The sequence below is a fragment of the Balaenoptera musculus genome, chromosome 10 (assembly GCF_009873245.2).
Source record: "Balaenoptera musculus isolate JJ_BM4_2016_0621 chromosome 10, mBalMus1.pri.v3, whole genome shotgun sequence".
Taxonomy (NCBI): Eukaryota; Metazoa; Chordata; class Mammalia; order Artiodactyla; family Balaenopteridae; genus Balaenoptera; species Balaenoptera musculus.
Genome location: NC_045794.1, coordinates 5,777,820 through 5,803,771, shown reverse-complemented (window position 1 = coordinate 5,803,771; position 25,952 = coordinate 5,777,820). Strand labels below are relative to the sequence as shown.

The following is a 25,952-nucleotide window of genomic DNA, read 5'->3' as shown; positions in this document are numbered from 1 at the left end:
AATTTGCTTTTACCGCTGCCGCAGCGAGGGAGGGGCGGGGACGGGGATTTCGAGCCGGAGCCGGTGACCCTTGGGTCCGCGCGCGCATGGCCTGCGGTCGCCTCAGACCGTGCGGGGCCCCGGGCCACGCCGCTCCTCTCCCCACAGCCAGATTCGCGGACGAGTCCTGCGCCATCCTGACGTCGCCCAAGTTCAAGGCCTGCCACGGCGCCGTGGGCCCGCTGCCCTACCTGCAGAACTGCCGCTATGACGTGTGCTCCTGCTCCAACGGCAGAGACTGCCTGTGCGACGCGGTGGCCAACTACGCAGCGGCCTGTGCCCGGAGAGGCGTGCGCATCGGGTGGCGGGAGCCCAGCTTCTGCGGTGGGTGCCCTCCCCGCCCGCCGCCCCTCCACTGCCACGCCACCTAGCGGGATCCACTCGGATGCCCTGCGGCCTCCGCGCTGGTCCCGTTCAGAGCGCTGTCTGAACGGGGCCCAGGGCATCCCCTCCCATCTCCTCTCGATTCTCATCTCCCCGAAGGACAGCGCGGTGGGGACGGACCTGTGCCTGGAGGGCAAGTTGACCCCCTACCTGGGGGCCTAGAACCTTGACGTCCCTGCCTGGCAGAGATTTCCTGTGGTCGCTGCCACCTAGTGTGGGATGCATGTAGGGCCAGCTTGAGGAGTCAGTGGGTCTCTGCATTCCTGGAGGATCTGATGAAGTGATGGGAGATGCAGGTACCAATCCTCTGCTTATAACTTCAGGCAAACCATCAGGGCAGTCCCCGCCCACATCTCCAGCACTGTGTGAAGTCGTATAAAGTAGAATAACATCCTTGTCCCCAGACGACGTGAGAGTCCCAACCTGCACTGTTAGATGCCTGGCACCCGAGTTGGTATCTGCCCCGCACTCTGGTCCCTGGTTGGTTGTTACTGTCGCTCTGGGAACATTTGCCGAGTGCCCTGCGTGGCGAGGCTGTAGCAGTGCTTCAGGGCCTCGACCTTCCTTTTTGAGGCAGAGGTGGAAGCTGCCTCCCTACTAGGTGCCTGTCACACTGAGCAAGAGAATTAGTAGATTAAGGCAGGGGCAACCAAGGAAGGCTTTCTGGAGGCGGTGCACTTGACCAGGCTTTTAAAAAGCACTTTCTTGACAAAAATGGTGTTTCTGTTGGTGGAATAATAGTTGGGATGCGTAGAAGTGAAGGCATTCAAGCAGGATAAGGTCTAGTGGATGCTCTGATTTATAGGGTGAAGTAGATACATTTGGAGACTAAAATGTCAGTGGTTCTGACAGAGCAGGAAAATAGGAACTACAAGAAACGGTAAAAGGACTTAATATCATGTATTTGAAGAGAAGTTTAGGTTTAGGGGCTCCAGAAGTGTCACTCTTTGGGGTCAAATGAGCCAACTTATGATTCGAGTCTAAGCCACCTTATAAAAACAAGAAGCAGAGACAAAGTAAGGACGAAACGGAACAAGTGTTTAGATATGTGAGGTTGTGCCCCTGTGCCTCTAGCCCTGGGGTGTCACGGGGTCACGGGCCAGCAGCTGGGAGAACTGAGGCTGGGACCTCTCTGGGTAACTTGCTTCGAGCACTTTACTTCACCCTCCAAAAACCCTTATTAGCATTTGCTGTTCAGAAACTGGGGGCGTAATTTGGAGTAAGTGGCGTCTGTCTGTGACTATGCTTTGGTTGTCCCCCAATGTTAGCAATTATGCATTATCCCTGTGCTACAGCATCCGAGGGATTTCCTAATTTAGGACAGTCTCCCAGCATGCTGAGGGCTTACCGAAATATTCTTTAAACTTTAGGAGCAGCGGTTCTTAACCTCCACCCAGAACAGAACAAGAGGGGGTGAGCTGACCCCGCAGCAGCGGGCGCTGAGCTTTGTTTAGAGTTTCCTGGCTCCTGAGGCAGGAAGTGTGGGTGGTGGGAAGGACCTGTCCCTGGAGACTTTTAAGGACAAGAGGAGTCTGTCTCTATAGTTGAACCAGTGAAAACCAGCCAGGTGGTCACGGGTTGTCCCTCTGAGGCCCGAGGAAGGTAGGCAGGATGCCTGGGTTCCTGCCTTCATCCTGCACCTCATTTTCCCTTCCTGAGAAATGAACAGGCTCCCTAAACCACTAACTCCATCCCCAAGAAGAGGCCACACCCACTGGGGGACACGCCCTGAGCAAGGCCTGATTGCGTAGCTGCTTTGCAGGGTGCTGTGAGGAGACTCCGGAGAAGCAGAACACATGTTTTTCCTTGTAAACTGGTTATGTTTCCTTTGGAAAGACAAGACCACTGCCCCTGGCAGGCAGGGACCAAGTCTTACCGTCTCTGCATCCCCCAGCCTAGCAGAGCCCCTGCCACGCCGTGGACACACAGCCAACATCTGTTAAACTGATGCACATCACCTCTGGGGAAGAAGGAGAAATTGAACACAGCTCCGAGCCAGCTCCCCAGAGAGAAAAGCCCTCTGGGCTCCTGCTCCTCCTGGATGGGTGAAATTGCCCTCTTAGTCGTAGGCGCAGTGGATTGAACGGGATTCCCATCTTTATGGCCCAGCGCGTCCCATCTTAATCTGCCTTTGCTCTAAATATTCATCCAATGACCCAGCCTCTCTGCTGGTTCAGAGAAAAGCCTGTGTCTAATATGGTTAAAGCCCCTCCCCTCAAACACCACCCCCAGAGCAGTTGTAGGCAGGGAAGTTGCAGGGCTTGGGCATTTCTGAGGTTCATGGCCAGGCTTTCCCTTTACAGCTTCTGTGGGACACAGCCAGCGGGTTTCTGCCGTAGAAATGGCTTTTAACAGGGAAGGGAAGGGTTCTAATGGTCCCGGGAGGAGTGTCCCCAGAGTGAGATTCTCATTTCTTGGACGACAGCTGATCAGCAACGAGAAAGCGTTTTGAAAGATCCAAGGGCCTCCCCCGCCACCACCCCCCAGTAAAGAATTCCATCATCAGGCGAGAGCTCCGTGAGTGCAGAGTGGGCTGAGTGCTGGCCAGGACCCGCCAGTGCTGGGTCCTCTTAGGAGAGGACCTTTGTCTGAAGCCTGTGGAGCTGGGGCTGCGTTTCCCCTGTTATCACAAGGGCAATAAAGCGGCAAACATTCACCACCTGCCAGGCACGGCTCTCAACTCACTTAACCTTCATAGCGACCCAGGTGGACGTTAGTTTTATGTTCCAGAGAGGACGCTGCTAACTCGAGGGGGCGCTGCGACTTGAAGCCAGGAGTTTGGGATCTGGCGCTCACTCCCTCCCTTAGCTGCTCTGCCGCGTTGCCGTGCTTCCTGTCAGCCTGTGTCTGTTGTGCCGTTTCTGTGTGGGGGGCCGGGGGGTGGGGTGAGGGCTGTGGGTAGGTGGACGCCGCCTGCTTTGCTGGGGCAGGTCCAAGGGTGTCCCTGCTCTTTGTGACTGGCACGTCCCCAAAGCCTGGTTCCTAGGGGACCGTTTCCTTTCTAGAGCATAACGGTTAGGAGCATGAGCTTTGGGGTCGCAGAGAGCTGGGTTCAAATCCTGCCTCGGCCTCTCCCTGGGAGGCGTGACCCTGATGAGTCACTAAGTTAAGTTTCAGGTTGCTTACCTCTGGGGGGGGGAGCGGGGCTGTGAGATCTAAGGCATTGAGAGGCAGCCAAGGCGTAAAGCCCACGGTGAAGAGCAGGGCGTTCAGTAGGTGCTCAGCTAAGGGAGCTGTTATTATTATCATCAGGGAAGAAATGCCCTTGCCCATCCCCGCCAGTCCTTTTTAATGTTTACAGCCCTAAAATCCACCAGGATCTCTACTATGTCCCAGGCTTTGAGAATTCAGAGATGACCAAAGCAAGGTCCCCCTGGTTAAGCAGAGGAGAAAACGTGTACATCCGTAATTAGAACAGACGTTCGTGAAAATAAAAACACACTTTGGCTCACAGTGGGAAGAGAAGGCGGTGACCGTACAGATACGACTGGGGGTCCCAGCGGCAAGGGGTGGCGCCCCCGGTCCTAGAACCACAGTCCTGGTCACCTTAATGCTTCCACTGAGGCTGTCCTTGCCCCGCCCTCTCCCCCCAGCGCTGAGCTGCCCACGAGGCCAGGTGTACCTGCAGTGTGGGACCCCCTGCAACCTCACCTGCCGATCCCTCTCTTACCCGGACGAGGGATGCACCGACGTCTGCCTTGAGGGTTGCTTCTGCCCCGTGGGGCTCTACCTGGATGAGACCGGGGCCTGTGTGCCCAAGGCCCAGTGCCCCTGTTACTACGACGGTGAGATCTTCCAGCCGGAAGACATCTTCTCGGACCATCACACCATGTGGTAAGTCGAGCAGTGGGGCTGGGGACCTCGGGAATGGCAGGGCTGGGAAACGTTCCTCCGTGTCCTTCATTTCATGGATGGGTAAACTGACGCCCAGGACAGGCAGTGCCTGTCCAGCGTTGCACAGCAAGTCGGGAGCAAAGCTGAGATTTCACCCAGGTCTTCTGACTGCCTTGCTGTGCAGGGCACTGGAGCTCCAGGCTGGTGGCAGAAGTAAGTCATGAACAGTAAGCCAGCTGTCACGTGTGGAGCCCCATTTCTCTGCACTAGGTCTCAGCTTCCCTTTTCTAGAACAAAAGATGGCAGTTCTCCTTGCCCCCCTCCCCTTCAGCCTCCTGTCAGTGTTCTCAGGCTGAAGCACTTGAGCCAGGAGAAGACATACCACAGCAACATTGCCTCAAGGGTGTATCGCTGTCTCGACTTGCTTCATGCTTTTCCCGAAAAACAGCTTCAGGTCATGCACGCTTCCTGGTCAGTTTCAGCAGGGCTGTCACGGTCGCAGAAGAAATTTGTAACAGAACATTTATAAACACCTCATTGGCACCAGTTCTGTCCCAGTGCTGGGCTAGAGACTGTAACCTAAAGATGAACCAGACACAGGGTGGACCCCAGAGAAGCTGACAATCTACGAGGGAAACCAGTTGAAATGTCCTGATTATGGAAAATTTCAGACATCAAACTGGAGAGAATAGTATAAGGAGCCCTAATGCATCCAGCCCCAGCCTCCATAATTATCACCACTTTGCCATTCTGATTTGATCTATCCCTTCCTCCCCTTTTTGGCTGGAATAATTTAAAGAAAACCTCAGATATTATTTCATTTCATCTGAAAATACTTCAGTATGTATTTCCAACAGAGAAACACTTAAAAAAAAATAAATCTAACCATAATACCATTATTAACCTAAACATTAACAATCATTCCTTAATAACATCTAATATTCAATCCATGTTCACTTTTTCCTGATTGTCTCAAAATGTCTTTTTACAACTGGTTTGTCGAAGTCAAGATCCAATCAGGGTCTGCACGTTGCATGTGGTATCAAGCTTTTTCTCATCACTCCAGTGAGATTAATTTGCCATCCTTCCCAATCTCCTATATCCAAAGTGGGTTGTTTACACTTGTATTAAAACGGTTATGGTCATTGGGCCTGGATTTCTGCAAAAATGTGTGAAATCTCCCCTCTAGACTGTGACCTCCTGAAGAGTAGAGACTGTATCTTAGGCCCTGATCCCTAGTAGCTAACCGTTCTGATACAAAGTAGGTACCATTCATGTTTACTGAGATGAAATAACTATATTTGGTAGACTCGCCATATCAGAGCCATAAAAACCCCTGCTCATTCAGAAAAGGGAAGGATCTCTTCCGTTTGGGAGGAATTGGGGAAGACTCAATGCAGGAGGTAACTTTTGAGTTTGAGGAGGATTCTACTGGCAGAAGTGGGGTGGAGGGTTTTGGGGGTGGAGCTGAGGTCCAGGGACTAAAATGCACAAGGCATACTCATCAATCACCAAGGTAAGTCCTCTGGGGGAACATATGTGTGCATGAGGGAAAGATAAGACCGGGGGGAAGTTGGGACCAGCATCAGGGGTCGGTCTTTGGAAGATAAGGTGAGGACTGATGCTTGAGCAGTAGGCCATGGGACCTCAGAGGGTTTGAGCAGAGAGCAAATAGGGTCAAAGTGTAGTTTTAGGGAGTAGGTTCTGGAAGCTGCATGAGTTATGAGGTCAGTTGTGGGAAGATGTTGACATAGTCTAGTCGGAAGGTAAGGCCCTGGGCCAAGTAATAGCAGCAAAGATGGAGGGAGTCAGGAGCTAGAGATGCTGGGAAGGTGAACAGACCAGTGGGATGTTTGGGAGGAGGGAGAGGTGTATTGAAGGTGGTCCCAGGGTTCTGAACTTGAATGCTTGGGAGAACAGTGAGACCAAGAACTGCAAGAGGACTCTTTGTAGGTGGAGGGAAGATAATGAGTTCGGTTTTGGCCTCGATGACTTTGAGTGACCAAGAGGGCATCTTGGTGAATGAATGGAACCGATGGCTGGAATTATGGGTTTGGAGCTTGAGTAAGAGATTGGGGCTGGAGGTACCTGTTACAGCTGTGAGAGTAGCTAGGCTTCTAAGAGGGGAGGACCAAAGATGTGAGAACGTTCAGAGAACCAGGGGAGGAGAAAGGGGATCCCATGAGAGAGGCCGAAGAAAAAAGGCCAGCGGAAAGGGCAGAACCAGGAGAGGCCCATATCACGGACATGAAGGGAACAGGGGAGTAGTACCATCTTCTGTTGGCTTGGGCATTTGGCCTTAGCCCAGTGGTTGTTTTACCATAGTTGTCGAGCTATAATATTCAAGGTGTTTCTCTCTGGGACCTTGAAACAACAGTGTTAGGCAAGCAAGACTTGCTTTTTTAGTAAGGAATTGGAGGCTTAGAGAGATTATCACTTTCCCAAATCACCCAGCAAGTGGCTGGAACCCAGGGACCCTTGAACTCTTCATGTTACATGGAGAAGAGGCTGTTGAATTTGGCGATCAGAAGGTCACAGTGGCCCCCTTGTTTCATAGTGTGGTGAGGAAAGAAGCCAGAGGGTAGGGGGCTGGGGTGACTCGGAGGACAGCAATGTGGCTGGTATTGGTAAAAATAACCAATTTTACCATATCGGAAGCACAAGGAAGGTTGGGGGGGACAGCAGCTCCTGGGTGGGCAGGGGGCCAGGGGGTAGCCCTGGCTTCAGGCTCTTCTCAGGGTTTGGGCATCAGTGGCCTCTCCGTGACCACCTCCTCTTCCCAGTCTCCCCTTCAGGCACCAGGGCTGAAAGCTGTAGATCATCTGTTTTTTCACTTCATTTAGAAAATTGGATTTCAGGGAGAATGTGAGCCAGAGGGAACTCAGGGCTTGTCTGTGGCTATTTATTTTTATTCTTTTTAATTAATTAATTTATTTGGCTGTGTTAAGTCTTGGTTGTGGCACATGGGCTTCTTTCTAGTTGTGGCACGTGGTCTCCAGTGCGCGTGGGCTCAGTAGTTGCGGCAAGCGGGCTTAGTTGCCCCGCAGCATGTGGGATCCTAGTTCCCCGACCAGGGATTGAACCTGCGTCCCCTGCATTGGAAGGCGGATTCTAAACCACTGGATCACCAGGGTTCTATTTTTATTTTTATTCTTCTGACAACACACTGCAGAATCAGCACAGCTGGGGCAGGTGCTAGTGACGCCCGTGGAGAGGTGGTAGGAAGGTGCAAGCACACGTGGCCTGGAGGTTTCTCCAGACCATTCGTGTGGTATCCAAACAGCCATCACAGTGTGTGCTCACTCCAGGTAGGCCAGCTGTGAGCCAGGAGTTGACTTTTAACCTACCTGCAAGGTTTTCTATTTTTTTTTTTTTGAAGTAAAATTAAGCTTTTTGGTCATGTCCAAATGATAGATAGAACATGGCATTTGGGGGAGGATCTTTTTAAGCCAGGTGTTAGTTAACAACCAGAAGCACAGAATCTGCATGTGCCCAGGGAGGGAAGGGCTGATTCCCTTGTTCATTCAACAAATGTTGATTGAACAGCAGTCACGTTAAAAATGTTCAAAATCATTATAATCAGCGAAACACAAAATGAAGCAATAAACGTTACTGCATATCTGTTAGACCGGGAAAATTTGAAATCTGGATAATGCCAAGTGTTGGCAGGGCCATGGGATCATGGGGCCCCTGACCTGCTCCTGGTGGACACAGACTTGTTCAGATACTCCCAGTATTGTTTCAAAATCTCAATCTGATTATGTCACATTCCTGCTTGGAATCCTTCCAAACCTTCCCCTCAACAGGCCTTAGGGTGAAGGTCAAATCCCTCCCACGGCCTCCCAGGCCCCATGGGATCTGACCCCTGCTACCTGTCCCCTCTCCAATGCCCTGGCCTCCTTTGAATCCTGAAGGTGCTTTGCTGCCTTCAAACCCAAGTCCAGTTGTACCTGAGAGAGCCAGGGGCACAGTCTATGCGAATTGGACATCCACACCTGGCAGTCCCACCTGGGCATATATATTAGAGTTCTTCATGTAGGGTACATGTATGAAGATGTCAATCACAGCCTTGTTTACGGTGGCGAGGAGTGAGGGACAATCTTCCATGGCTTCTACCCTCTTGGATCTTTTTTTTCTTTCTATTTTTTGGCCACGCCCCTAGGCATGCGGGATCTTAGTTCCCTGACCAGAGATCGAACCTGCTCCCCCTGCAGTGGAAACTCGGTGTCTTAACCCCTGGACCGCCAGGGAAGTCCCTACCCTCTTGGATCTTATAGTCCAGTGGCAGAGAGAGATGTTAACCAAGTAATAACTCAAATGCATGTAAAATTACAAGTGTGGTAGGAAGCAAAGTATGTGGTCTATGAAAGCTTGAAATGAGGGGGGGACAAAGGCGGTTTTGTGTGTGTGTGTGTGTGTGTGTGTGTGTAAGTGATGTCGGGCCAGAGGAAACAGTGTGTGCAGGAGCATTTGCATTTGAGTGGGGCAATGTACCTTCAAGATGAAAAGAAGGCCAGGGGGATGGATAGGGGACGGGTAGCAGGGCTCAGACCGTGTGGAGCCTGGGAGGCTATGGGAGGGGTTTGACCTTCATCCTAAGGCCTGTTGAAGGGAAGCTATTGAAGGATTCCAAGCAGGAATGTGACATAATCAGATTTGGGTTTTGCAAAGATACTTGGGCTGCCACGAGGTATGTGTTTTGGAGGGAGGTGAGGAGAGATGCAGGACATCAGTGGGAAGGCTTTTGCACCATCCAGGTGACGGGGGTGGGGCTCAGCAGTGGAGATGGAGGTGGGTGTGGCTTCCAGCGATATTCAAGCCACCAAGCCCAGGGCTTGGGGATGGATAGGGTGTAGCGGGTGGGGAGAAGGCAGTGTCAGGGCTGAGCCCTGGGTTTCCGGTTTGTGAAACTAGATGAATGGTGGTTTCATTCGAAGAATCCAACCCCGGGGGGAGAATTGGCTTTGGAGGGGGGATAGTGAGTTCAGTTTTGGACACACTGAGCCACACAGGTGGTTATCACATAAGCATTTGAATACGTGGATCTTAAGTTCAACGGATCGGAGCTGCTGACATGAATCTGAGTCCTCTCTGTAGTTGAGGCCGGACTTGCAAATGGCACACACAGTAGGAGGAGGAGAGGGGGGCTGGGATGAGTCCGCAGGGGGGCGGAGCTACAGTGAGCCTGAGAGGAGCAACCAGCAAGGTGGGAGGAAAACCAGGAGGGATGTTTTGTTTTCTTTTCGTAGAAGGATGGAGCAGGCAACAGGCATGACTAATGTGGAAGGAGATCAAGTAAGAAAAGAAGTGAAAACAGTTGCACCGGGTCCAGTGGCGTGGAGGTCACTGGTGGCCTTAGCAGCTGCGTTTCAGCCGGGTTATGGGATGGGAGCCCGGCCGGAGGGGGCAGAGCACGCTGTGGGAGGTGGGGAATCCCTCTCAGTCAGGCTGTGACCTCCTCTCCGCAGCTACTGTGAGGATGGCTTCATGCACTGCTCCACGAGTGCAGCCCCGGGGCGCCTGCTGCCCAACTCGGTCCTCAGCAGCCCCACGTCCCACCGCAGTGAGTACCGCCCCCAACGGGCTCTCCTCTCCCTCTGCTCAGGTGGGGTGGGTGAGGGAGCTGGCTGCGTTCAGGCACGCGTTTGTGTGTGTGACCTCCAGGCCTGGATGTGCCTTTGCATGTACACATCCCAATTGTTGAGGCAGGAGGAGTTTTATTTTGTGATGGGGAAAGACTGAATTGCCTGCAGGATGGACCAGGGAGATCTCTCTTCTGCCCACGGCGACCTTAACCCAGGGAGCAGCTGTGGGTACATTGGTCCTTCATGGCCTCATTTTACCGAGGGACACGGTGACCGGAACACCTCTTTAGAAAGCTTCTCTGATGGATTTGAGACAGGGGTTTGGACTCGGTGCCCTCAGTTTGAAGGTCCTAATAGGTGCTGTGCTGTTGAAGGACAAGGCACAGGGGGGAGACGTGGTGGGACCATATTCCACGTTCATGGATCAGAAGGATCCGACGTCCTCGCTTAGAAAGGACCCTCCTAGTAGGAGGGAGCGAGATGCCTTTAGGCAGATAAATGGGCTATTTTCAACCTCCAGCTTGACCTCTTCGCCCTACCTCTCACTCTCCTAAGGCCCCCTCTCTCCCAGTGACACAGCTCTGTGCCTGCGTTTGTTTTCCGGCTGGTCCTGGTGGGGAGTCCAAGAACAGGATGCCCGCATGGCCGGGTGAGGGCCCACCTCCGGGTCCTCGCTGTGTGCTCACCTGGTGGAAGGGGAAAGGGAACTCCGTGGGGTGTCCTCTAAGGACGCTAATCCCATTCTTGAGGGCTCCACCTTCATGACCCAATCACCTGCCCCAAACCTCATCTCTTAAAAGCATCACCTTTGGGGGTTAGGATTTCCACATGTGAATTTTGGGGGGATACAAACATCCAGTCCATAGCAGACCTCAAGGTCACTCATCCCTCTGCCTCTTTCTTCTTCCTGCTCTCTCTCATTGTAACGTTTTTTTCCGACACTCCACCCCTCTCTGTTGCATTCTGCCTCTTAGGTCTGATGCTTCTCTTGCCCAGAGTCTTCTAGCCTAGTGACAGGAAGGTTTTTTTTTTTTTTTCAAAGTCAGGAAACTCCTAGAATTCTGTGCCATTTGGAAAAGCCATTTAACCTCTTAGGGTTTCAGTTTCCTAACAAAAGTTTCCCTATAAAAACAAGGCTGGAAATTCTGACTTTCTTGTCCATAAGAGATACTAAATGCTACATATGTATGTAAGATACAAATGCTATTCAGTGCATCAGGGTTTTTGAAACACAGGTGCTGTGTCAGTTATCTGCTGTCATCATTTACTCAGTCACCACAGTGATACCTACTAATTGCCAGGAAATAGAACAGTGAACAAAGCAGACAAAAGTGATACCTACTAATTGCCAGGAAATAGAACAGTGAACAAAGCAGACAAAAGTGACTCCTACTAATTGCCAGGAAATAGAACAGTGAACAAAGCAGACAAAACCCCCTGCCTTCCTGGAGCCTGTGTTCTAGTGTGTGGGTGGGGTGGGGGTGAGCAATCAACAAAGAAGGAAAATAAATGGTATATCAAATGGTGATGTCAGACGGTGATCGCGTGGAGAATGACAAAGCAGGGAGTGTAGGAGTGTCCAGGGATGGAGTGTTACAGGTTTAAATAGAGCGGCTGGGATGGCCAGGGGCTGGGCAGAGGATGCCATGTGAGCAAAGCCCCCTTTAACGTTGTTGTGATTAAATTAACTAATTTTAGGAATTTAAAATTAAATGTGTTGGAGCAAAGGTTCCTTTTAAGCACCCAAACCCAGGTCCTTTAAAGCCTGGCTCTGGATGTTTTTGCAGTGCGTCCTGATTCAGTGCAGCAGGCAACAGCAGGGTCAAGGGGGCTGAGGACCGCGGGCCATTAGTGGGATGCTGAGCTCGGCAGGGGCATCTTCAGTGTAGGCAGAGGTCAGAGCTCAGATGAGTAGATGAGGCTGCCATTCAGGACCCAGCTGGAGGTCCAGCAGTGCCTTGTCCCGGGGCGTGGGCAGCCTGAGCCTCTGGGGTTGAGTGACTGCACGCAGGGGGCAAAGGACAGAGTAGAGGGCAGATCCGTTCACCCCTTCGATGATCGTCTCTTTGGTTTTCCTGACTCCAAGGCAAAAGAAGCCTGTCCTGTCGGCCCCCCATGGTCAAGCTGGTGTGTCCTGCTGACAACCCGAGGGCTGAAGGGCTGGAGTGCGCCAAAACCTGCCAGAACTACGACCTGGAGTGCGTGAGCATGGGCTGCGTGTCCGGCTGCCTCTGCCCCCCGGGCATGGTAAGCCACCCAAGCCGCAGGGGGATGTCGACCTGCCGGGTTCCCGCGGGCAGGGGACAGTGAGGTGGGCTGCGGAGGCAGAGAGAGAAAGAAACAAGAGCTACACAAGGACGGCACTGGGGCTGCAGACGGGGTGCAGGCGGGGGCAGGGGTGAGTCCTCTGTGGCTGGGTCAGCCGCCGGAGGCGGGGGGAGAGCTGATGGGAGAGCTGGGGTTGACCTTGATCTTGGTGAGAGCTGACAAAAATACAAGAACTTAGCACAGCGGTGCCCTAGGAAGCAAGGCAAGGATTTCCAGAAAATACTTAAAAGTGCTAACGGGCATTTCCACTAGAATTTTCCCAAGGGCTCCATGCCATTGTACGAAGATGAGGAGACACATGCATGCACACACACACACACATGCACACATTTCTGCATATGATTTGCATTTATGTGTATAACTCTGTATCTCAAGAGGAGACACTGCCGTCAGCAAGCCGCGGGCCCACCAATCCCTTCCCCACACTGAGCCTTGTTTTCCTCATCTGCAGGGTGAGCCATGAGGTCTTGGTCAGCTCCTAACATTCCGTGTCTCTGGGGCGGAGGCTGCAAACCGTCACCCTCGGCCAGCCCTTCCTTGTGGTCCCCCAGCTGCTGGTCTGCGGCCGCCTGGCTCCTAGTGCATCCTGGTGGTGGCAATGGCCTGAGCACACCCAGGCCCCCTTAGCTCCGTCCCAAGTCTAGTCTTAGGACATCTGTGTATTAAATATACGTAGACTATTCTTGTCACCCTGAAGGATGCAACTTCTGGATTCTTCTCTTTCAAATGCATCCTGTCTTCTTGCTTTCTGTAATTCCCCATACCCAACATGAGCAGTGAGGGCTGGGGTGGGAGTCCTAGAGGCCAAAATTGGTGGGGGGAGGCAAGATGGCCCTCTTATGGCTGTAAAGGTCATTCATGATGCCCAGGCCTCGGCTTGGGGGCAAGTATCCTGGGCTGTGGGAGCTGGAAACTCGGATGCATCACCAGCGGCCCTCAGGAAGGCTGCGGACTGGGGTGTGTGCAGGGCACACGGTCTCTCTCTTTCCCTCCAACCCTCTCTCCTCCGAGACGGACAGAGTAGCTGTTATCCATTCTCCCTGGGTGCTCCCCTCTGTCTTAGCCTCTGAGGATTCTAGAACTGTCTTTTCTAATGGGGGAGCTAGAGATTGGCCAGGGAACATCCCCAAACTGGAAGAACTTGTTGGTGCCTTAGCAGAAGGAGGTATAAAGGAGGGGGAAACTCAGACAAGAAATAGGAGCGTGGAGAGGAAACTTCCATATTGTTCTTTTTTACCCCAAGGGCCTCTTATTTTGACTGTTCCTTCTCCATACTTGGAGAAGAAATTCTCCCGACATCAGAGAAAGCTCTGGCAAAAAGAGGGATGCCACTCAGGAGACTGGAAGCATGAGGGGCTCTTTCAAATGAACTTTTTTTTTCCCCACGAAGGAAATAGTACGGAGAGTCTTAAATATTAGTAACCACGATAATTGCGTTATTGCCCCAAATCCCCAGTGGAGAGCGAGGCGTTGAATGCAGGATGAGGACGTGTCGTTAGAGACTTGTGGGCATTCCTGCAGCCTCTGGCCTCCCGAGGACAGTCTCTGGACATCTGTCATGTTAACAAGGTGTCTCTCACCCCCACCGCAGGGGTTGTGAACTTGAGGCTTGTGGGATAAGACTGGGCTGTTTTCACAACTGCTTCATTATGATGCCAGCTAACATGCAAGTCGTCGAGGCCAGATCTGCGAGCAGGAAAGTCTGGGTGATTTATGAAGAGCGCCGTGTGCTTGCTGCCGCCCGTGACCCGTGTTCTTGGCCTCCACGCAAAGGAAAAGGAGCCGAAAACACTGTTTGGGCCCATGGGTGCAGACGTCCTCCGAGGGGGTGCTTCTCGTTCGGCCATCCCCTGTGGAAGGTGGGAGGCTGCGGTATGTCACTGAGGGTTTGGGGGAAGAGGTCAGGGGTTCTGAGGACTCGAGAGGGGGAGGGAGCAGCTCCTTCCTGGGGGGCAGATCCACAGGGAGCAGGGAGAGTAGGAACAGGGGCCCGAGGGCCCAGCTCCCAGCCTGGCCTCACCGCTTCCTGGCTCCTCGCTTTTGCACATTCACTTTCTCTGAGCCTCAGTTGCCTCATTTGTAACATGGGCACAGAATTCCTGCTCTGCCTTCATCACACGTGGGCCTGAAGGAGTCGTATGTGAAAGCGCTTTTAAAACCAGAAAGTGCTATGGGATCATGGGAATAGCTTTAGTTGTTGTTTTCGTCCGTAACCGAGGCTGTCTCAGAGGCTGGGCCGGCCCCCTCCTCTGGTCCATGGGAGAGACCCAGGAAGGGCCCATTTTCATAAATTTCTAATCTGTTGTGGACCAAAGCTTTTGTAAATATAACAGAAGTGAATTATCAGAAAAATGAAGCAAAAGGCAATGACATACAAACGCGAGTAACAGACAGGATATATTACACATGATTTTCTAAACACCTACTATCCTCCAGGCTGCACTCACGTCCTCACAGACCTGCACTGGTCCTGAGGACCACCCCCCTCTTTGCAGTTTGTTCCGGGCCTGGTACCCGCTCAGATCAGAGGCTTTCTGCTTCACTCCATCTGCTCCTGACCCTGGTGCCAAGGTCTCCTTGCATGGGACAAGGGGTGGGGATGCTTTCTGACCACCCTGAGGGATGGTTGGTGCAGAAGCTGCCCCGAGCTTCCAGGCTGGAATCTGGGCTCCTGACGTTTACTTCAACAGAGTGGCAAGCCACTTAACATCTTTGTGTCTTTATTTTTCTCACCTGTAAAATTGGGTCAGAAGGGTTCTTGAGAGGATTGGAGGTGACAGTGGTGGGTACATGGAAGTCGCTTCGTTAAGTGGTGGTTTAATGACCGCGGTTACAAGAAGTTCATGGAGGAAAAGCATGAACTACATTGTGGACAGAGATGCTATAGGAAACTAGTGCACACTGGGGAGCAAGTTTTTGGACCTCAGGATCCACATGTAAGACCCACTAGATCAATAAAATAAAGGGGTTGCCCTAGAAAATTTCCCAAGTCTTTTTCTGTGGTTAAAAAATCCTTGAATGCACCTCCTGCCTTTAAATTAGACTATTACCTGCCTCCACCACGAGGTGGCAGCAAAGCACAACCCACCGCCCGGCTCACTCTGTCTCAGTCGAGGCTGTAATTGTCTCCAGGCAGAGCGAGGAGCCCTAAAGACTCACGCTTTCAACATCACCCCCACCCCCGCCACCCGCCCCCGCCCCCCCCCTCCCTGAGCACACAGAAGGAGACCGAGGAGAGAAAGGGCACAGAACCATTCAAGGCTACATAACTGTGTAGTGGAAATCCTGGCCTCCTGACTCCCAGTGTAGTACCCCTGTCTGGGAGATGCTCACTTATGCTCTGAAGTCCAGTGGTCACATTTTCCAAACTGGTACCCAGTTCTGCTGGTACTGGAAAAGCTCTCAGCAGCTGAGACATGTGTTCATTTCCCTGGTCCTTTGAGGCCCAGTTTTCTCACTGGCCCACTATGAAGCCTGAAAAGACTTCGGCGCTGCTATTTGGGTTTGTTTTTTGTTTGTGTTTTTTGTTTTTTTAAAATTAATTTTTATTGGAGTCTAGTTGATTTACAGTGTTGTGTTAGTTTCAGGTGTACAGCAAAGCGAATCAGTTATACATATACATATATCCCCTCTTTTTTAGGTTCTATTCCCATATAGGTCATTACAGAGTATTGAATAGAGTTCCCTGTGCTATACAGCAGGTTCTTATTAGTTATTTATTTTATATATAGTAGCGTGTATATGTCAATCTCAGTTTCCCAATTTATCCCTCCCCCCCTTTCCCCTTTGGTTGGCGCTGCTTTTTGAAAGCTAGAGCTTGGGCCGAGGGGACCATCCAGAGAGGGCCTCTCACGTGTGCACTGTAAATCCTACGAGATGTAATTCTAAAAGGCCCAGGAAAGCCCTCCTGTCTCAAAGATATCTCCTACACTTCCTATGATTTGTCACCTAATCAGGTTTACTGAAGTATAATAGGTATGAATTTAGTTTGGTTAATAAAAAACAACTTTAAAAAAGCTTACCTTATAAATCCTCATAGGAAGTCATTCACACTTTAGCATGAATTATTTGATCAGATTCTTTCCTCTAGCAAACATCTAGTTGAAGGCAGCTGCATTGAGCTGGAAGTATTGGTGGGGAGAACAGAGGACAGCTGAAAGGCAAAAAAAGATTCTGGAGAATGGGTCAGTATGGCGGGGTGAAGATGGGGCCTTTTCAGAGAAGAGCAACAATGCCAATTTTTTTCTACTTCATAATTTTTCTTTGGGCTGATCAAGACCCAGGACTGTGTTCTCAGCACGAGCCTTTCTTACTCAAGGTGTCATGAGCTGATGAACAATGGCGACAGCTATTTCTGCCTGTTTTCTTCTGAAGTCCTTGAAGGACATTCGTCAGCTTTCGTCAACTTTATCTTCTTATCCTTCTGGTGTCCTAAAGGGAAAAACACTAAGCAGGAATGGTTCTCTTCTTTTCAAACATGAAGTTTAAGTAAGTGACTTGCACGAAATTCACTTCGGGGCTGCTGTACTGGCCCACCCTACACGTGGACCCGTTCTCATCCCCATCCCGTCCATCTCCTGCATGTGTCTTTATCTTTCTATCTCTGTGGATACTTTAGCGCTTTAGGACTCTGGGTGCTTTTGGCTAGGCTGGTGATATTTGAGCTTCTGTCCCAAGTCGGGAGCCTCCTGCTGAGAAACCTCTCCTCTCCCTTTAAGGCTCCACTTTGCTTCCTCCAGCTCTGACCTAGGTCTAAACCTATGCCCCTGTCCTCATTTGATACCAAGGTCCTACTTTAATATCATAATCCATCAATTAGTCATCTCCTTTCACTAAAATAAGCAGGGCAGAGAGGAGCCATGTGGTTTGTCAGTGAGAGCTCGGAAGGAGGTGACAGTATTATCTCATGGCCAAGCTGGGATTTGAGTTTTCTGTCCCTTGGAGGAGGGCCGGGCTCCCTGGGACTCACCCCTGGTCCAGGCGAGGGGTTGCCTGGGCCCTGGGAGTGCAGGACTTTTTGTCAGTGGGTTGTCCACCCTGGAGAGAGGTAAAAACATCCAGCACGCAGACCGAGAGGCCTGGGATCCCTCCCCTAAGCCTGCTTCCGCTCAGGGGAGGTGAGCAGGGCCGCTTTCTGGGATCCATCCTGCGTCGCTTCGCCTCACACGATGTTTCCCGTAACGAGGCTCGTTGTCTGGTTGGTCTCAACTGCAGGGGCCGGGGCTGGCGAGCAGGTCAGGGATCCCCAGGGAGGCCACGGTCATTCCCAGAGTAGCCACGAGGTGGCGGGTCTGGGACTCACATCAAAGATGACAAGCTTGGGGGATGCGGGGGCGAAGCCTGATGGCAAGGCCTTTGAAGACGGGGGTGGAGGGACGTTCCCCATCCTCCCTGTTCCCACCAGGCTGCCATCCTCCCTACTGGGTGCCTAAGCTGGATGTCTGCCAAGGACATTGCGGCCCCTGGAGGTAAGAGCCACCTAGAGCGTGGTCCCCCTGCATCTTCCTCACTCTAGCTCCCATCCTGCCCCTTCCCCTAGGCCCCGGGGACTCGGGAACACTCCAGAGGCTGCGTGAAGCTGGTGGCTGAGTCGTGGAGATTCTTCTTCCCACCCCTTCCGACACACACACACACACACACACACACACACACACGCGCATGCACCCACACATACACATGCATGCACACACACGCAAGCTCACACCCACAAACACATGCATGCAAATACACACGCACACACACACTTGCACGCACACGTATACATATGCACACACATGATTTTAGTCTGTGATCCTTGACATGAAAGCCCTTTGTTCAGCCCAAGACCGCTCTGTCCCAGGGCTTTGTCTGGCTCTAGGCCCAGGGAACCCAGGCTTGTTTGCGGAGTGATGGGATCGCACAGGTGCTAAGGCACCCAGACCAGCAGCTTCTCACCCCTCAGGTGGCTCTGGAACCAGAGTGCCGTGGTCCCTGCACCCAGGGTCACGCAGAGCCGGCGTCCAGGGCTGCCTCCTAGGGTGGGGACAGAAGCAGGTCTACGTGTGGGATCAGAGTGGGTTTGGCCAGCTCTCCCTAAGGTCACTGGGGCCAGCGGGTCTTCATTCTTTTCCTCTGGCCCCGACACCCCTGAGGAGTATAACCTGTCCCATAGTTACTGCTTTGCTGGTGGGGGGGTGGGGAAGGAGCGCAGGCCCCGTGAGGGTGTGTTGGACCGTCAGGGGACTGGGTGACAAGGGTGCACGTGGGGCTTGAAAACCCCCAGCCTCTGGTTCTGGTCCCTCCATACATTATGCATTTTCTTCAACTACAAAACATAGATGCTCAATGAAGAACATTCAGAAAAAAAATTTAAAAGCCAAAAAAGAAAATAAGATTCCCTTATTCTAGCTCATCAGAGGCAACTTCTACACTTCCCAAGCCCTTTGGAGGCAACTTATATATTTCCTTCAAGACTTTTTTTTTTTTTTTTTTAAATATATGCATATATATATTCATCATTGGGACCATACGTGTATACGGTTTTTTTCTCCCTTGTTTTAGAAATTAACAGCATAAGTAGTTCTCAAAACTTTTCAGAGTTTAATGCGCTCCACAGGACACCATCACCTGGAGATTCCTTAATGGGTTTAATCATTTTCCTATTGTTGAACACTTGGTTGCTTCCATTTTTTTTTTTTGGAATGATAAATAATTGTACATTAATTTTTGCCTGTAACGCTATTACCTTTGGAGAAGTCCTCTGGAGGAATTACTGGGTCTAAGGAGATGCACGTCTCAAGGGCTTCTGACATGTGTTATTGGAGTCTCCACCAGGTCCCAGGGCTCCTGCCCCTGCGGTGTATGAGGGCGGAGGCAGTCAGAGTGTCTTCAGCTGAGCCGGGGGGGACCGGTGTAGACAAGAGCAGGGATTTCAGCCCCAGCCTGGGCGTGGGCTCCCTGGGCCGCCTCTGGCCGCGGCTGTTGGATCACTCGTTACGGCCCCAAGACTCTTGGATCGCTTTCCCTTAGGTCCGGCAGGAGAACAGGTGTGTGGCCCTGGAAAGGTGTCCCTGCTTCCACCAGGGCAGAGAGTACAGCCCCGGCGAGACGGTGAAGGTGGACTGCAACACTTGGTGAGGCCGGGAAGGGTTCCAGGGGCGCTGGGGACGGGGGACGGGGTGCTCTGGCACTTGCTCGCCTCCCACCCGTGCTAACGTGGCTGCTCCTTTCCTTTTCTCTGTGCCTCTGTTTCTCCACCTGTCAAATGGGAGACTTTATCGTCCCGTGTACTCGCCCCACGGGGACACTTTCTGGACAGCAGTGTTTCCTGGGGAAGATAAGGGCCATATCCGTCACTGCATGTGTGACCAAGCTGTTCCCAGGGCATGGGATCAGGGGTCCTTCTCTGGCCTTGTCCTGTCCCCCAGCCATATTGCAAGTGTGCTTGCCGGGAAGGAGACCGTCCTTCACACAGCCCCGGGCTCTGCTCACTCACCGTGCCTTTCTTTGGGGCAGTGCACAACTTTAGTGAAGGGCCACGGGGACAGGCAGGAAGGGGCTTAGCGTCTGGGGCCTGAGGTCTGAGCTTTCCACCGCTGCCGCCCCTGTCGGGCTTCCTGACGTCGGCTCTGTTACTGGGCGGAGGGATGGGGCCATAGGGCAGCCGGCAAGTCGCTGTGGGTTTACACACATTGCTGCCCACCCTCTCCTGGCAGAAGCTCACAGCTGGTCACCGTTTCCCCAGCTCAGAATTTTCCTGCCATTCTGGACGTGTGTCCCCTTAGCCTCAGAGGGGCTATCGGCCTCAGTGTCTTTTCCGTAGAGACCCTGTGGCCCCTCCCAGGTGATGTCCTGGGAGGCTGGGCTTTGGCACGTCCGGAGCAGGTGGTGACAGAGTGTCCCCGGGTCACCTCGGCCAACCAGGGCCCTTCTTTGCCTCGTGACGGGGGGTCAGTGTGGCTTCCCTCTCCTCCTGGGCCCCGTGCTCTAAAAATGTGTGGGTTCATGATGGTGGGGCCCTGTGAGGTCCGATCCACAGGCTGCAGACCACCCTCCCAACGCTTCCTGAGGCCTCCTGGAGGGTGGGTGGCGTCCTCGCGGTCCCGACGCCCGAGGGCCCCGCCCTCACCCCCCTCATCCTGTTCCCAGTGTCTGTCGGGACCGGAAGTGGAACTGCACGGACCACGTGTGCGATGCCACGTGCTCCGCCCTGGGCCTGGCTCACTACCTCACCTTTGACGGGCTCAAGTACCTGTTCCCCGGGGAGTGCCAGTACGTCCTGGCACAGGTGAGAGCAGGGGTCGGGGGCCGGGTGTGCTCCCAGGCCGGACACCACCATTGTGTCGGTGGAAACAGCTCTGGGGGCTGGTTTCTACGGGGGTGATTTTCCAGCCCCTGGAGAGGCAGGACCTCGAGACTCGAGTGACTGCTGGGTTCCTCCAGCTCGCCTGCACGCCTCCCAGGACGGGACGGAAGCTCATTCGTTGACTGGCCTTGGTGCGGGGCAGGCTCCCATCCGCCCCAGTCCCAGCACGGTGGAATGAGAGGAAGGCTCCCGTTCCTTCTGGCAGACACGGCCTCAGTCAGGGGACCAGTGGGGAGTGGCGCCCCAGCACCCTTCCTGCCAGCACCCTTGGGCAGTGAACAGCCCGCTCAGGGAAGGTTGAAATGACCCCTGGAGTTTGGTTCCCGCCTTGTGATTCTATTCTATGTTACTCTGTTCTATTCTATTCTTTTTTTTTTTTTTTTTTGCCGCACCTCGAGGCTTGTGGGATCTTAGTTCCCCAACCAGGGATTGAACCCGGGCCCTCGGCAGTGAGAGCGCAGGGTCCTAACCGCTGGACCGCCGGGGAAGTCCCCATTCCATTCCATCGCATTCTCCACCGTTTTCCTTTCTAACCTCTGCAGCTCAGAACGGGGAGGGGGCGAGGGGGTGCGGGTACAGAAGGTCCCGCTGCCCGGCAGGCCGAGGAGCAGCCTGGGGGAATCCTAGCTGCTGAGGGAGGGCTGCTTGGCCCCCTTTCCCGCCCACGGATTCCTGCAAGTTCCTCTTGCTGGGTGACACCGACGCGGGTGAGCAAGGAGGGCTGAGCGCTTTGCCCTCGAGGCGGCTGGACTCTGCGCAGCTTAAACAAGCGTGGTCTCTCCGTCTCCACTCTCAGGAGCGGCCGGGGAGGGGGCTCAGTGTGGGCTGCAGGGAGGACCACAGACCCGAGGGAGCCTCAGCCCCAGAGACAGAGCTGCAGGGCCCGGGAGTCAGGCAACGAGGGTGGGGCACCAAGCATGACGCCTGCCCAGCGCGCGGGGAGCGAGCCCCCTGCCTCTGGCCTGCGCCCCAGGCTGGCCCCAGAGAGGTGGGCGGCGTGCTGGGGAGACGGGCCTGCACCCCACGAAATGCTTTTACCCACACCCAGGAACCCTCTAGGGCTTTCCCACACATCGTCTATGGAAGCCCGTCTTTCTGTTATCTGTCTGCCTCCCAGCCTTGGTAGCAAAAGATGGGGTGACACCAGCTCTGGGGCTCCACTCCCCGGCCAGGTTCAGATCTGAGCACCCAGAAAACACGACATTTCAATGCAACGAGAGGGGCCGGTCAGACCTACCGCCCCAGCTCTTCCTGCCTAGGAGAAGCTGGCCAGGTGGGCCAGTCGGAGCCCCTCCGAGTCGTGCCCCTCGTGGGGCTGCTTTTCCTGCCCCACCGCCAGTGCCGTTGTCCCCTCTGATACTTTGTCCGGGGTCCCCGTCCCTTTCCTCCCTTCCTCCTCTCAGAAAAATCTCAGCTGGTGACAAAGCACTTGTACCTTCGTTCCCTCTTTTAACTTTCACAATCCCATTAACCCAACACAAACCCGTTTAACCTAACATTCCTATTAACCCAACACAAACTCATTAACCTAACAGCCCCATTAACCCAAGACAAACCCGTTTAACCCACCAATCCCATCAAGTTGGCGGATCCCATCTTACAGAGGGGCACATCATGTGTGGGGAATGTATGTATGTGTGAGTGTATGTGTGTGTGTCTGTGTGTGTGCATGCATGTCTGTTATATATGTGTGTGTGTGGTATGCATGTATGTGTGTGTATGTGTCTTTGTGTGTATATGAACGTGTGTCTCTGTACGTGTGCCTCTGTGTGTGTGTGTGTGTGTGTGTGTGTGTATGAGGGTCAGAGAGGTAAGTAAGTGACTTACTCAGTATTATCCAGTAAGTGGCAGAAACAAGGCCCACCCCTAGCTTTTCTGTGTTGGGTGTATTTTTTCCCATCCCATCACAGCAATAGCCACCATGGGAGATGTTTGCCAGAAACGTGTCCGCTTTTGCTTCCTTCCTATGCGATTCCCCAGCGAGGACCAGCGGTCCCGCACGCTCTGTTCCCTGCTGGGATGAAGCTCAGGTCCGGCAGTCTCTGGTTACTGTTCTGGGCCAGCAGTCCAGAGGGACTCCACCGGAACTTAGGGCTGCCACGTGCCGCGTGGCTGGGCTGTGCTGGTTCCCCGGCTGAGGCTGGACTAACAGGCTCGGGGGAGCTGTAGGCTGACGGGTCCACGCTCCCTCTCCCTGTGTCCCTCCTTCTCTCCCTCCCACCCCTCACCCCCCCCACCTGACTGTAGGCACCTGGTTCATAGGCAATGGCTGAGGATGACACACCTGTGAGTGTCCTCCGTCTCTGTCTGTTTCTCTCTCACACACACACGTGGACACGGCAACCTCCTGGAACACATCCTTCAAAGGCCTGAGGTGATGGGACGCCAGTCTGTGATCTGGGGAGGAGTAGCAGGGATAGTGTTTCTATCCTGACACCTGTCTTTCCCCAGGATTACTGTGACAGTAACCCTGGGACCTTCCGGATCCTGGTGGGGAACGAGGGGTGCAGCTACCCCTCCCTGAAATGCAGGAAGCGCGTCACCATCCTGGTGGACGGAGGCGAGATTGAGCTGTTCGATGGGGAGGTGAGTGTGAGCTCGTCCCTCCACCCTCACGTCCCTCCGTCGGCTGATGAAGAGCACATGCCGAGTGTTCGTCCAGAACGTGTGTGGGTGGGACGTCGTGCAGCCAGTGGAGAGATGCGGTAGCGCTGTATCCTCTGACCTCGCCTCGTCCTGTGAGGGGGGCAGGTGGCACATGGTGACAGATGACACGATCCATTTTAGTGGAAGGAAGTGCAGACACACATGTGGAGAAGGGTGTGTAACCGTATCTGCACCAGTGTCGGGAGAGCCAGGGCTGACCTCTGGAGGCGCGGGGAGATGGGAGGGCGGGAGGACTTTCATATAGGAATACGTATATACACACACATATATACATATATATTATATACGCACTATATATACAAATATACACACACACGAGTATATTATACATACACACATATATTATATACCCACAGTTATATATATTATATATACAAATGTACACACACATATATTATACATACAAATATATCATACACACATATACATATATATTATAGCCCACATATATATATTATATATACAAACGTATACACACATATATACATATATATTATATACCCACATATATATATAAATATAATGTATACAAATGTATGCACACATATGTACACATACATTATAAATGCAAATATGTTATACACAATACACACATATACATATATATTAAATCCCACATATGTGTTATATATACAAATGTATACACACATATACACATATATTATGCATACAAGTATACACACAAATACATATGTATTATATACCCACAGTTTTATGTATTATATATATGAATGTACACACATGTACACAAATATTATACATACAAATATACACACATATACATATATATTATATACCCACAGTTATACGTATTATATATACAAATGTATACACACATATATGCACATATACTATACATACAAATATACACGTGTACATAATATACAGATATATCCCACATTTACATATATATACAAATATATACACGCATATACACACATATATAGTATATATTATATACCCACATATATATTATATACAAATGGATACACACATATACCCACTTGTATACATATATTATTCGCAGAAATATATACACACATATACATATACATATATATACACATATAATATATATACAAGTATATACACACTTATACATACAAATATATATACACATGCATATATAAATATGTATTTTGGGAGGTGATGGTGTTTGGGGGGATTTTTACCTTCTTTTACGTTTTTCGGTTCTTTTCAGATAAAATCTTTTCTAAAGAGCTCAAAGTGCACAGACTCAGGCCCTGTGTGCTAAGAGCTCATGGAGTGGCTCTCAGAAGTCTACCCGAGAACCACCCAGGAGACCTTGTTTAAGACACCAACCTTCGGGTCCACCCTGAGGTCCTGGCTCAGGTCTGGGTGGGACCCAGGAACCTGCGTCTGAAGCGGCGGGGGTCCCTGGAGCACAGCTGTGCTGGGCTGGCCACATCGGTAGCTGGGAGTCCTGGGTCTGGGCTCACCCCTTCCCCGTATCTTCATTTTGTTCCGTGGCCTCAGCCCACATGCTGCCTACTGGCAAATACCCACCGCTGATACCAGGGGATGGGAGGTGAATTCTCCTCCCTTAGAGAAGGTAGCTGTGGAGCAAGCAGGACCTGTTGACTTGGGTCAGCCGTGTCCATTTCAGGGACAGTTCGACTTAGGACAGATGACAGTGGTGACATAGAGTGGGAGGCTCTGCCTGTGGTGTGTCCCCAGGGAGAGGACCTTGGCGAAGGGGTGACAAGTTCTTAGCGTCAGCCTCAGTCTTATGGGTTAGATGGTCAGCCAAGTACCGTGAAACGGGCGGGGAGGGCTCGGCACCGGCAGCGAGTCAGCGGAGTCAAGGGCTCAGGTCCTTTGGGGGCTGAAGTCTGGGATTCCTGCTTCCAGGGCCGAGCTTCCCCGTCTCCCTGTTCAGCTCTGACTCCTGCTGACGGCAACTCGAGTGGGAGACGGGAGGAAAGGGGAGAATCTAGTGCTCGTTTTAATAAAGGGGTGGATTTTTTTTTTAATAAGCCAATAAGGGATTTTATTTTATTTAATTCATTTATTTTTTTTTAACATCTTTATTGGAGTATAATTGCTTTACAATGGTGCGTTAGTTTCTGCTTTATAACAAAGTGAATCAGCTATACATATACATATGTTCCCATATCTCCTCCCTCTTGCATCTCCCTTCCACCCTCCCTATCCCACCCCTCTAGGTGGTCACAGAGCACCAAGCTGATCTCCCTGTGCTATGCAGCTGCTTCCCACTAGCTATCTGTTTTACATTTGGTAGTGTATATATGTCCCTGCCACTCTCTCACTTCGTCCCAGCTTACCCTTCCCCCTCCCCACGTCCTCAAGTCCATTCTCTACGTCTGCGTCTTTATTCCTGCCCTGCCCCTAGTTTCATCAGTACCATTTTTCTAGATTCCATATATATGCGTTAGCATACGGTATTTGTTTTTCTCTTTCTGACTTACTTCACTCTGTATGACAGTCTCTAGGTCCATTTTAAATCAGTTGCCTAGAGGTGCTTAAAATCATCACCACATTAAAAACCTCTTCAGGGGACCATGTGTATTTAATGATCAAGTGTCCAAAAAATTCTTTTCATGACGTGGTAGGTGATCTTCTGCCAGTAGGTTTCATTGTATTTTTAATTTCGTAATTACGATTTTGCTGCCACCTCTTTATCCTAGGATTCTTGGAGAGAGGTAGGCAAGATGGACGCAGCTCTGGCCGAACGGGGCAAATGACCAGCGGCTCTGGAGGGCCGCGGGGCGGGGGGGGAGCCGGGCCTT

The 25,952-nt window shown here is 52.0% G+C and overlaps 1 protein-coding gene across 4 annotated transcripts in view; it reads left to right on the top strand.

The window, feature by feature from the left end:
- VWF (von Willebrand factor) overlaps positions 1–25,952 on the top strand; it is a 156,082-nt gene that overhangs the window by 75,709 nt on the left and 54,421 nt on the right. For all 4 annotated transcript variants that reach the window (XM_036865019.1, XM_036865018.1, XM_036865020.1 and 1 more), the window contains 7 exons: positions 148–363; positions 4,017–4,257; positions 9,726–9,820; positions 11,929–12,089; positions 19,179–19,282; positions 20,298–20,436; positions 22,966–23,100. In XM_036865019.1, the coding sequence (XP_036720914.1) occupies positions 148–363; positions 4,017–4,257; positions 9,726–9,820; positions 11,929–12,089; positions 19,179–19,282; positions 20,298–20,436; positions 22,966–23,100 (1,091 nt within the window). The remainder of the gene's footprint in view (positions 1–147; positions 364–4,016; positions 4,258–9,725; positions 9,821–11,928; positions 12,090–19,178; positions 19,283–20,297; positions 20,437–22,965; positions 23,101–25,952) is intronic.